Below are 13,330 nucleotides of genomic sequence, written 5' to 3' on the forward strand. Positions count from 1 at the left end.
TTGTGGCTGCTATTCACTTGAATGCAGTAAAGTGGGGAAAAATAAGTTCAAACTTCAGGGAAGGCTAAATGACGAGCTATTTCCGAAAGCTAATCCCTACTTCTTGATTGCAGATATGAAAGACAGTAAACCATGTACAGATTGTTCAGAAACTACATGTAAACATTCATCGTTGTCTTCAATGTGCATCGCTCCTCCTTGTATCGGTGACTTGATGAATGATGAAGATTTACTGTACACACTGAGGTTAAAGCTGGATCCATACCACCCAACCATCAAGAACTGGAGGAACTTTGCCAGCAAATGGGGTATGACATATGATGAACTGTGCTTTTTGGAGCAGAAACAACAAAGTCCGACCTTAGAGTTCTTGCTGAGGAACAGTGAACAAACAGTAGCACAGCTGATCGACCTATGCAAATTTTACAAGAGGGTGGATGTACTGAAAGTGCTGGAGACGTGGGTGGAGAAAGAGTGGCCAAAGCAGTGGCATACAAAATAAAATAAAGCTTAAAATAAATTCAGAATTCATCGTTCAATTTCCAGTTATAATCATTTCACTTACTGTGGACAGTTCAGTTTTTATTTATTTATTTTATTTAGAGATACAGCACTGAAACAGGCCCTTCAGCCCACCGAGTCTGCCGACCAACAACCACCCATTTATACTAACCCAACAGAAATTCCATATTCCCTACCACCTACCTACACTAGGGGCAATTTATAATGGCCAGTTTACCTATCACCTGCAAGTCTTTGGCGGTGGGAGGAAACTGGAGCACCCGGCGAAAACCCACATGGTCACATGGAGAACTTGCAAACTCCGCACAGGCAGTACCCAGAATTGAACCCAGGTCCCTGGAGCTGTGGGGCTGTGGTGCTAACCGCTGTGAGGCTGCGGTGCTAACCACTGCGCCGCCCCTGTGTCAACTTGTGTCAAACACATGCCTTAGGTGGAGACAGAGTTCCTGAAAGCTCTGAAGTTTGGACACTTACATTTTACTGCTCCATGCTAAGGTTTTTGAGGAAGTATATATACAAAATGATGGAAAAAAATTGTGAGTACGAAAAAGGTTGAAAGAATTATGTTTATTTGTGTGTACCTGCCTCTCTCTCTCTCTGGCTGAATGTTTCCTTGTCCTTCATTGTACATGTGGTTCATGTTAAATTGAAACAACAGGCTGGTCCATGCATGCAGACGTTTTGGTAAGGGTGAAGGTTTTCGTTTGGGAAAATGTTTAAATCTTAATGGATTCAAATGTTACCTTTCTAGTTAGAATTCTTGTTTTGTAGATTTTTTTTAACCACAGCCTAAAGGTTTGAAAGTACTTTTATACTGCCATTTTTATGTCAAGACAGAGAACCTTTGGCCACACAGAAGTGCCAATACAACCTGAGACCACCAAGCTATACAGGAAATTGGGATATTTCCTAAATGCCCCCATAAATGATTCAACAATGCTGTGTTATCATTTTCTTTGAGAAACCTGTGCCTTTTGGGGGAAGCCAGTTTGCCGCAGACTATCTCACATAGTAAAACCTGTGCAGTATGAGTCCCCCTCTTAGAGGCCATCTCACACTGGATTGAGTTCCATTAAAGTACAGTATAAATCCAGCCTAAAATGCCACTGAAAAGTGAAGCTACTGCAAGCCTACACACTGTGTCCTGTGGGCCAAGGTGAGGCAGAATCAAATATTTATGTTTTCATAGATAACTGTAGTTTTATGAACAGAATTCCAGATGGTAGAGTGTCCTACAAATGATCCTTGGAGAAGGAGTTTGAACTTTACTCATTGGTAGTACTGTCATCTTTGAGTTTAAAAAATCATGGGTTCAAGCCATGCTCCGAGTACTTGAGCACACAATGTAGGTCTTGCCAGAACTGCTATATTTTCGATGAGATGTCAAACTGAGATCCCTTATTCCTGTTCAGGTGGATGCAAAATATTGCAGGACACTCATTGAAGAAGAGTTGTTCTGGCCAATGTTTATCCCTCAACCAACACCACCAAACAGATTACCCAATCAATATTGTTTGTGAGGTATTGTGCACAATTTGGCTTTTTATTTTGCTGTTGGGATGTGAGCAATGCAGCCATACTAGAGTCATGTAGGTAGACCAGGTAGGGGGTAATAGCTTTTCTACCCCCATGAAGAACATTGCAAAGAGAAAACTTGCATTTATATAGTGCTTTTCATGACCTCAGGACATCCCAAAGAATTTTACAGCTTAATAAATACTTTTGAAGTGAAGTAATGTAGGAAGCCAATTTGCACAAATCAAGGTCCCGCAAACATTAATGAGATAATGACCAGACAATCTGTTTTAGGGATGTTTGTTGAACAATTTCCATTTGTACACTTTTTCTGGCACTAACAAATTACTAGATTTATTGAATTCAATTTCTCAACCTGCAATGGTGGCATTTGAATTCATAACCACTGGATTGTTAAATAAGTGCTATAAAAACTAAACTACTCTACCCTGCAAATTGTTTACCTATATAACAGTGAATATACTTCAAACATAAGTTATTTGCTGTGAAGTGCTTTGGGACATCCCAAGGACTATATGCAAATAATTCTTCCATCTTTTAAGTGGCTTCATCAACACTAAGTATAAGTAAGGAATATCACCATTTGGATTTGCACCTTGCTTGCTCCTTAGCAAAAATGAAACCAATCTATGACCACAGCATCACATATGATTAAGAGCAGGAATAAGAACTACCTCTGTTTTCATTTATACATACCATTGGTTCAGCTGCAGTACATCTGTACCTATGGTAAGGAGCGTGCATAATGTACTGGAGTGGACATTACTGGTCTGAAGCAATATCATGAGGAATATGTGCCTGTTTGGGCTGTGAAAATACAATCTACACAAAATTTATGTTCACATTTGTTCACAAAAGCAATTCTTGATCTATACAATTTTGTGTTTAATGGGTGATCTTGCATTGCTGCAAGGGAAGACAGGATATGCAATATATTGCAGTGTGGACAGCAGCACTTCTATTTCAGAAGAATCAAAGTGAGGTGGAAACTACTTTATTTTCCTTGTTGACTGATAGTAGAGTAATTAAGTTGCAGAAGATAACCTCTCTCACCCCTGCACCACCACCATCTGCCCTCCACTTCTCCACAGCCCATTCAGGGATGCTCTTAATTGTCCCTAGCTGTGCTAAGCTATATCTGAACAAGAATAAGATTATGGTAACTGAAAAGTATTCCAGTACTCTAAACAATTTCTTTTCTTCCCTCAAACCATTTGCACTTTAACTAAAATGTAGTCAAACCCTACTAATGAATCTGAATAGCGCTGAACTGGACCGAGTTCGTCCAGTCATGTGCAATGATATCTTTTGATTTTCAACAGATACTTAGATTAGTTTAAGAATTTTCCTGCACCACAAGCCTATTAGTTCTTCAAAGCTAAAATTTTCACCAGCAGGCATCAGTTGCCAGGAAGCATGGTTGAGGTCAGAACACCAGATGCATTTAAGAAGCAGCAAATGTTGGAATAAAGATGATAGATTTATAATTCTGGAAGGATGTAATTAAATGGGATTCATTCTACTGTGTGGTTTTGTATGCTAATCTGGATGATCATTTTAATCTTAATTGTATCTTCACCTAACCGCCTGTAAGTGGAGCACCAGTGAATGATTTTTAGCTTCTCAACAAATTGCTTTGTTTGTCTGGAAATAGACAGATCAGCCAATTACAATATTCAAGAGTACTAAATTCACAGAGATATCTGACATACTTTTTTCTAATAGGGAAGAGATGATGGGAAGAGAGCCATAGGTCATTTTTATCACAATGACAACACATATAAGTGACACTAATGTATTTCAATTAAATTGTCATTGCATTGCATAGTCGGACACCCAACAATTAAAAGGTGTACCAATCACCATTTCATGAAGGAGGTGGCCTCTTATGTTATTATTAACTGGCTCTTCAATCTTAATTGCTTTTGTCCACAAAAGGCTACTTCATTTTGAATGGCATAATGAAAAACAGTAAAACTGTGTACCTTCACAAGATTAGCCTTTTTTTTTGTCCAGTATGGTCCATGTCAAGTGATGCAAAGGAAGTTTAACGTGTATTGAAAACAACGATATAGTGATGTTGAGTAAGATCATTTTTACAGCTTTACACCATTTGCTGTGAAGAGTTGTTTCTTTGAAACAAGGAGTTCTGAGAAGAACTGGCAGGCCTTGACATTTCAGGCAGTGTACTCTGCTCGTCATCTGGAGAAATAAATAGAACAGGTGGAAAAAGAGGGTTTATATGTGGTGGAGAATGGGAATGTGAGTGGGATCTTACTGCTGCTACGTCATTACATGTTTTTGTTCTTGCTGTTGTTGGTCAGTTAATTGTGTCACGTGATAAGTCGATACATAATATTGTTCATGTCAGGGTATGTTGGCTGCAGAGCAGGTGGTGATGTGTTTCCTGAGTAGGGATAGCCAGATATCATTAATGAGCAGGTCCCTATCTCAGGAGACGGTATGGTGTTGGTAGATCTCCGTAGCCTCCCTGACATGTCTTGTATGCCAGTGCGTAATGGGCGAGATGAGTTTGGAATTGGACCATTCGATTTGGTGCTCATTGAGTTGAGTGCGCTTGACGATGGCTAACTTATCCCATTCACGGTGTTTGAAGCAGGCTACAATGTTTAATCAAGTCAGCAGACATAGATAACCAACATAAGCCATCCAAGAAGGACCACTGCATCCTTCATATCACAAAGACAAGAAACCATCTCACAACAAACCAGGAATCTACCATGCGACTGCAGACTCGTCTACGTCAGAGAAACAGGCCAGAGCCTACACACTAGTCTCAAGGAAGAGCAAGCCCACTTCAAACACAGTGAAGGGGATAAGTCAACCATCGTCAAGCACGCTCAACTCAATAACCACCCTATTGAATGGTTCAATTCCAAACTCATCTCATCCATTACACACTGGCATACAAGACATGTCAGGGAGGCTATGAAAATCTGCCAACACCTCACCATCCCCCAAGACAGTGGCCTGCTCATCAGTGATATCTGTCTGCCCCTATTCAAGAAATACATCATCACCTGCTCTGCAGCCAGCAATACCCCAACAAGAACAATAGTATGTATCGATTTACCACGAGACACAATAGCTGACCAATCAGCAGCAAGGACAACAGCATGCACCAACCTATCACGCAACACAATTAGACCCCCCTCTTTCTCTCCCCTCTCCCCCCCCCAAAAGCAGCAAGAACAAGAACATGTAATGATTTGGGCGGCGCAGTGGTTAGCACCGCAGCCTCACAGCTCCAGGGACCTGGGTTCGATTTTGGGTACTGCCTGTGCGGAGTTTGCAAGTTCTCCCTGTGTCTGCGTGGGTTTTCGCCGGGTGCTCCGGTTTCCTCCCACCGCCAAAGACTTGCAGGTTGATAGGTAAATTGGCCATTGTAAAATTGCCCCTAGTGTAGGTACTGTACAGATTACTGTCGGGTTAGTATAAATGGGTGGTTGTTGGTCGGCACAGACTCGGGCCGAAGGGCCTGTTTCAATGCTGTATCTCTAAATAAATAAATCTATCAGTAGTAAGATCTCAACCACATTCCCATTCTTCACCACATATAAACCGACTGTTTCCATCCATTTCAGTTATTTCTCCAGACGGCAAAGGACGCTGCCTGAAACACGAGGTCTGCCAGTTCCTCTAAGAGCTCCTTTTTTTCAAGAAAACAACTGCGCTTTGTAGAGCAAATTCACATGGTGTAAAACCGTAAAAATAATCTTACTCAAAGTTACCGCTCTCACCATGAAAACCTTCAAACAACTTTTAACGATATTGTGATTTTATAAAATTAATTTTGAAGAATTTATTTTGGGTTCTAAGCTTCTATAAAAATTACAAGTAGTAATGTCTGTGAGAGACATTCTGAAAGCTAATTTAAATATAGTGTAATGTAACATTAAATGTTGTAAATCTGTTCTCTTTGTAACTTGATCATTTTACTGTACCAATGGAGGCTGTCTGCAAATGTAGACCAAGAAATACAAATCCTCTATTTGTGTTTTGCAAGGAAAGAGTTTATGATGAGGTTTACATCAGCTGCCATGAATATGTGCCTCTTGAAGACATATGGTCTTATTAAAGATATGAAAAATTTCAAAACTGAAATTGGATCACATGTCAGTGATGGTGCATGAATTTCTTCCCTTCTCTCCTAAATATGCTGACTCATGATGAGGTGTGGTTCTGTAGACCCCGTCTCCCCTCTGGTACCTCTAGCAAGTGCCCGGTTTTTACATGTAGGGCTAGATTGTCAACGTTAGGAAGCTATTTGTAGTATAATGTATATAGACCTTAAACAACATCACAGTGTCACGAGTCTGTACCCTGTGCTGCTCAATGTTCATGTAGATACCATAGTGAGAAGACCCCTATCAATCAACTCCTGTTACTTTGACCCAAAGTCTATTATCTCCATCCACTATTAATAGCACACTGACAAGATAGTACATGTTGGCAGCGGTAAAATAAAACCAAAGAGATCGAAAACATTGAGGAAGCATGGAAAAGTCCATACTATTACCAGAGAGCTTCAAGCGAGTGGTGGAGCCCAACCAGACTGAAGCATAGCCAAGATGGATTTGAAGATTCAACAGGTACCATTCCGCGTTGGGTTTAACGGCACAACTGGACAAAGAACAGGTTAGTGTTTCGCTTTATGCCATGGGAGACAGTGTGGACGACATTCTGACTACCCTGGGGATCGATGAAGAAGAAACCCCATATGGCGGTGATTAAAGTATTGGAGGGATACTTTCAGATCAGGAAAAATGTAATCGTGGAGAGAGCTAAATTCAACAAGCGCACCCAAAAGGTCAGTGAAAGTATCGATTCGTTTATTAATGATCTGTACAAAGTAGTTGAGGATTGCGACTATGGGAGTCTGCAAGAGGAACTGATTCAGGACAGAATAGTAGTCGGTGTTATAGATGAAGGGCTGTCAGGCCAGCTTCAGTTGAAAGAGGATTTTGACTTTGAAAAAAGCTATTTTATTGAGCGAGCAGGCAGAAGTAGGAAAGAATAATCGATTACTAGTTCAGGGGGACTGGAGGAGTCTCGCCTCAAATTCTGGAATCAGCGGAGTCCATTGAGAAGACAGAAAGTAATGGTGTCAGAAAGCCCAAGAGGTGACAATTGCAGTAGATGTGGCCAAGAGCAGTGCAAGAGGGGGCACTTTCAGCAGATCTGTCACAGCAGAAAACAAGCGCTGCAGACTGGTAAAATGATAAAGCAAAAGAGGGACAAACAATTAATACTCTCTTCCTAGGAGAAGTGCAGGGAAAAAAACGAAGATTGCTGGGAAGCAAAAAATTTAGGAGAAAATAAAACCAATATCAAATTAGATACAGGAGCAGCGGTTTCTATCGTGTCTGATCAAACACCTTGGCTGAGGAAAGAAAGGCTTAGGAAAACCAACAAGAAATTATAGGACAGGAGGGATTCAGTTGAAGGTTGTGGGAGAAATACCGACTACCTTAACACAGAAACAGCACCATTCCGGAAACCCCTGTATGTTATTAGGAACCAAGCCCGTTCCCTCCTAAGTAAGAAAGTTTGCTTAGCCCTACAGCTGTTATGCAGGCTGGAGGAGAGCTAGGGACAGGAGAAACAGCTCAGCGATTTTAGAGCTAAATTCCCTAAACTATTGGAGGGCTTAGGGAAATTAAAAACAGAGTACCATATTACTCTTAACGAAGAAGCAGAACTGTTATGTTTGTTGACATTGAGAAAGGTCCCACACCCACTCCTAGAAAAGGTGAAGAAGGAAATTGATGCCATGCTTAATCAAGGAGTTATCTCCACAGTAACAAAACCCCTTAGATGGTGCTCTGGGATGGTACCAGTAAGAAAACCAAATCTGTCTATTAGAATTTGTGTGGACCTTACCCAACTCAATAAAGTGGCAGAGGGAGAGATTCACCCTATGATATCAGTCAATGATAGCATTGCCAAATTGGGAAGAAGCTCCATATTCATAAAGTTGGATGCAAATAGTGGGTTCTGGCAGTAGCCTACAGATGAGGAGTCTTCATTGTTAATCACCTTTATCACACCCTTCAGCAGATTCAGCTTCAACAGATTGCCATTTGTTATTGCATCGGCACCAAAGATATTCCAGCGGACGATGTCAACAACCCTAGAAGGTTTGGAGGGAATCATCTGCCACGTGGATGATGTCTGATTCATGGAGCAAACCAAGAAGAGCACGACGCAAGTGTAAGCGCGATATTACACCGATTACAAGAGGCAGGCTCACATTAAGATCTATAGCAATTCATAGGTATAGTTAACCAGGTAGGAACATTTCTACCAAATCTAGCAACTATTAACAAGCCTCTATGACAACTGCTAAAGAACAGAATGTCTGGTGCTGGGGAGATGGCCAGAAAAATTCTTTTGAGATGATGACTTCACCAGAGGTTTTGGTGCACTATGATCCGGAACTAGTGACCATGCATCGTCAACAGGATTAGGTGCAGTTCTGTTCCAGGTTCAAAAAGATGGATGACGCAGGCCTGTGTACTTTGCCTCTCATTCACTGTTAGAGACAGAACGGAGGTATGCAGTGATTGAAAAGGAAGCATTAGTAGCAACACAGGCATGCGAAACATTTTCGGACTATGTACTGGGTCTCAAGGTCAAGGTCGAAACCGACCACAATCCACTAGTATCGTTGCTTAATTCCAAGGAGCAAAATTACCCCCAAGGGTACAAAGGTTTTGACTACGACTTATGATGTATGACACAACAACTGAGTATGTCCCAGGAAAGCAACAGGTGACGGCTGACACATTATTGACAGCATCCAACAATCTGAACTGGGAGATGTCTAATTCCTGGAGGAAGTGGAAGTCTTTGCTTTAGCTATAACCGAAGATTTGCCAGCAACTGCTCAAAGATTACGCCAGATTAGAAACCTACAGAAAGAGGACAAAGTCTGCGAACAAGTAATATAATTTTGCTAAGAAGGTTGGCCAGAAAATATGACGAATAACCCAATCCTGAGAAAGTATTATGAGCAACGAAGCCATCTTACTGTTGTCGACAACTTACTAGTCTATGACGAAGGATGAGTTATTCGAAGGGCTTTAAGATTAGACGTCCTAGAGAAATTATACCAAAGGCACTTAGGAATCACCAATTGTAGAGCATAAGCTATAAGGTATGGTGGTTGGGGGTTTCCTAGTAGATTGATGACATGATTTCCGATTGTTTTGCATTTGCTACTACTAGACAGGACTCTAGAGAGCCACTGATGTCGTCTTTGTTTCCGTCCAGGCGATGGGAGTGCCTGGGAATGGACCCGTTTGAATATAAAGGGAAGATTTTCCCCATTGTCGGTGATTATTACTCTAGATGGGTTGAAATGAAACCAATACATGGCTGGAGTTCTGTAGCTGTAATCAAATCACTAAAAGAGATTTTCGCCACATGTGGCATTCCAGATCTAGTGATCTCTGATAATAGTCCACAATTCGCAAATGAGGCCTTCCAGCAGTTCGCAAAAACATATGTGTTTGCCCATGTTACAAGTTCACCGTGGTACCCCCCAAGGCAGTAGAGAAGCAGAGAGAGGTGTTCGAACCATGAAAATGCTACTGAAAAAGAATGAGGATTTTCAGCTAGCACTGTCAAACTACCGATCAACACCACTCCAGAATGGGCTGGCTCCATGTGAGTTGCTAATGGGTAGGAAGTTGAGGGCACAACTACCCACACTCCCAAGCACCCTTCAGCCATGAATCAGTGCAGAGGACTGGGAAAGGGTGAGGGAGATGTCATGTACATCAGAAGTGCAATGATACAACATTCAGGGACTAACTCTGAAGAGTTATGGAAAAACCAGACTTTGGCTTTAAAAAAATGAGCCTTTATTTTAAAAAGTGAACAATTGTCCAAAATGGCCACTGAAGAAAAAGGGGATTAGCCTTTTGTGTATTCAAACAGTCTGACAAAGACAAATAACAAATCTTCAAAACCAAAAGGTGTTGATGAAACCCATCTTACACCTATCCTAAAAACACTCCAGAATTGAATGTCTTCTTCTAAAACAAAGGAGGTGTGAAGTAGCCACTTCCTGGGCCATGATGTGATCACCAGAGGAGAGAAACCAGAGTGTCTCCTAACAAGAGGTGAAAGGTGACACAGTTTTACCTTAAAACAAAGACAGCCTGAGAGAGAGAGAGACTGACCCAGAAGATGAAGCTACTTGGAACAACTGACATTCCAGCAAGGCATAAAGCACCTGCCCTGCTGAAAAATCTGACATCTACATTATACAGCAGAAAGAGCTAGAAGTGACCCACCATTTGCAACAGAACCTTCAATCAAGAAAGAAATCTTCTTTTATTTCAGGCCTGCAGCCATCTGGAACTTGATTTTCAAAAGAATTCAACAGGTTTATCGTAACCTTTCTCCCCCACTAAAAAAATACCTTTCTCTTTCCCTTCTTTATCTGTTTCTTCCTGTGTGTGAGTGCGTGCGTGCGTGTGTGTGAACGAATGCGTGAGTGGATGCAATTGCGACAATTTTGGGATAAGGTGTATTGATCAATAAACAATTAACTTTCTGTTTTTAAAACCTACAAGAAAACCTGTCGCTATCTGTTGATTTGAAAAATAAAACAAGGGGCTAAACTCTTAATACAAATACACGTGCTGCGGTCAGGTGGAGTGTTGAACAGTAGGATCCACCCACGTCACACCGTGTGGCCGTAACAGAGAGAGAAAGAAAGAAAGGTCATTCCAAATGAAGAATCATGATAAACATTACAGAGCAAAAAACCAAACAGACCTACACCTGGAGATTTGGTTTGGATTAAAGATCAGGATAGATCTCCGTATCCTCAGTCCTACATAGTCCAGACAGACCGGGGATGGATAAGGAGAAATAGAAGACTTTTGGTTTGGGTATCTCCAAATAAACAATTGATGAAAGATCAAGAGAATCCGCTACCAGAGAAAGCTGATGAACTGGTGATACAAACAACAACAGATCATCTAGATGACAGTGAAAACAGAACATAAGTCATCCAATAGTTCCACTCACCCATAGGAAAGTGAGGAAGAAGACTCAATAACCCAAACAAGTGAAAGAAGAACATGCTATGGCAGTTGTGAGAACCCCACAGTGTTACAGCCTGATGAATGAAGTCAGAGACTCGGGGTGGGAGGGGGGAGGGGGGGAGATGTAGTATAATGTACATAAGCTGTTGCTGGGTAGATCATGTATATACACCTTAAACATCATCACAGGATGTGATATCACGAGTCTGTACCTCCTGCTGCTCAGTGTTCATATGGATACCATAATGAGAAGATCCCTGTAAATAAACTCCTGTTACTTTGACCCAAAGTCTACTATCCTAATTCAATACTAATAGCACACTGACAAGATAGTACATCATCCACCATGGAAGCATCATAGTTTGAGTTTGGTACAATCACCTCCTGATATCCATACCTGTGACGAATGCAGAAACTTCAGTCTGGTCAATAGTGGGAACCCAGCTGATTTTTTGCCTCCCCCAGGTTTGCTGAGGCAAATTGCAGCACCTATAATGCTACTGCAGCTGAGATCAGCACAGATCAGAGATTGTACCTAGGACCCTCCTGGTCTACATGACTCAGAACACAACTGGGAAGCATCTTTACCATAACTGGGTGCTGTATTCTGATCATTTACTTTCATATGTGTTCAACCTCAATTGTAAAAGATGAAATTAATTTAAAGTATGATCACATCTGAAGACCTGACACTTGAATCCAGCAAACGTAGGATGACTGTTGAGATTCCCTGTGTGCTATTGTGAAGAGTGTGGCAGAACCCAGTGAACATGAAACAGCCCTGAAAAACGGCCTCATTTTCAGTTTAACATTAATCCCTCGCAAGCTGTGGATGATCTGCCTGATGGCACACTACAACTCTCATTCTCAGAATGACTTTTACTTCTACAAAATCATAAATCAATTAAGAAGAACACAATTTTCTGAAGTAAAACAAACTTTATATTATCTACTTTAGAATGTACAGATAAAGTGCAGGCAGCACATTAAAAATTTGAGTCACAAAAACTGATAATCAGAAAGACCTATTTCAAACAAATTATCCCAACAACACTTGTGTTTACTATCATATTTATATAAATATATTAATTACATGGTTACTTCAATAAAAATGGAATCTTTCATATTAGAACAAAGCAATAGCATTTAACACAGAAGGATAACTCCTTGAGATTGACCACTTGAGGGCTACTTGTAAGAACGTACAATAACCATTTAAAATATTACAGTGAAGCCTTTTCACAGTTTTACATTCTCAAAACATTAAAGAAATTCCTTATTTTACACATTGAATTTGACACTGAAGAACTAAGAAAACCCTGTACAATCCTGACTTTTACATAGATTTTTCTAATATAAGTAAATACCTTTAGCATATTCCAATATGTTGCCAACGGAGTTCTGGTATAGTCACTCCTGTTACATGTAAGTTTGATGAAGCGAAGATTTTGTTTAACCTGACTTAACTGAATATATAACATAGATATAATTTTAAAATAGTAAATAGTGGTAAGACCATTTATAAGATTTCAGGAGATTGTCAGGAGTTGAAATACGTTTTCAAGCAGATTCCTAGGGTATAAAGGCATCACCCTTATTTTGTCTTGTATGGACTCAGACTGTCTGAATTGATATCAATGTTTGGTCAATTTTTTTTCATCTTACTATATTTTTGTGGCAAAAGATATGCAGCACCCCTTGAAAAATCCCAATCCCCATATGTTATGGATATTTATATGTATTAGATGGTGATAGACAATCATTGCAACAAATTGATTCCAGGAACAACTTGTATACAACTTATACAAAGGTTTTCTTCATCGTGTTACCTATAGATTTAAGGTACGTAAAGCAAAATCCTTTCATTGAAGTCCTGCACTAAAAACACTTTAAAAAGCTAGTATTGTGCTGATGTTGGGTGTTTTAGATGAGTATCTGCAACAAAGTCTGTATTCCAGAGTAATCCCTTACTGTCTTGCCTTTGTCATTTTCAGTTTTGGAGCATTTTTATTTTTCCTCAACAATGAATGAGGAAATACAAATTGCAGTGTGACATTATTGTAAAAATACATCAAAGATTCTTTCTATGTCCTTGGGTTGATCTGAAGGAATTGTACATCTGTCACCGATAAAGAACATGGATCATAAGTTAATACCAGCTGGTACAAATTACCTTCAGTCTTTAGACA

General features: G+C 40.3%; 1 protein-coding gene across 1 annotated transcript in view; it reads left to right on the plus strand.

Annotated features, from left to right (window-relative positions):
- Positions 1-521, plus strand: part of edaradd (EDAR-associated death domain) — a 44,000-nt gene extending 43,479 nt beyond the window's left edge. Inside the window, exon 6 of the mRNA XM_068044157.1 lies at positions 114-521. Within this exon, the coding sequence (XP_067900258.1) occupies positions 114-502 (389 nt within the window). The 3' untranslated portion in view covers positions 503-521. The remainder of the gene's footprint in view (positions 1-113) is intronic.
- The last annotated feature ends 12,809 nt before the right edge of the window (positions 522-13,330 follow it).

The sequence above is a fragment of the Heterodontus francisci genome, chromosome 13, assembly GCF_036365525.1.
Source record: "Heterodontus francisci isolate sHetFra1 chromosome 13, sHetFra1.hap1, whole genome shotgun sequence".
NCBI classification, from domain to species: domain Eukaryota; kingdom Metazoa; phylum Chordata; class Chondrichthyes; order Heterodontiformes; family Heterodontidae; genus Heterodontus; species Heterodontus francisci.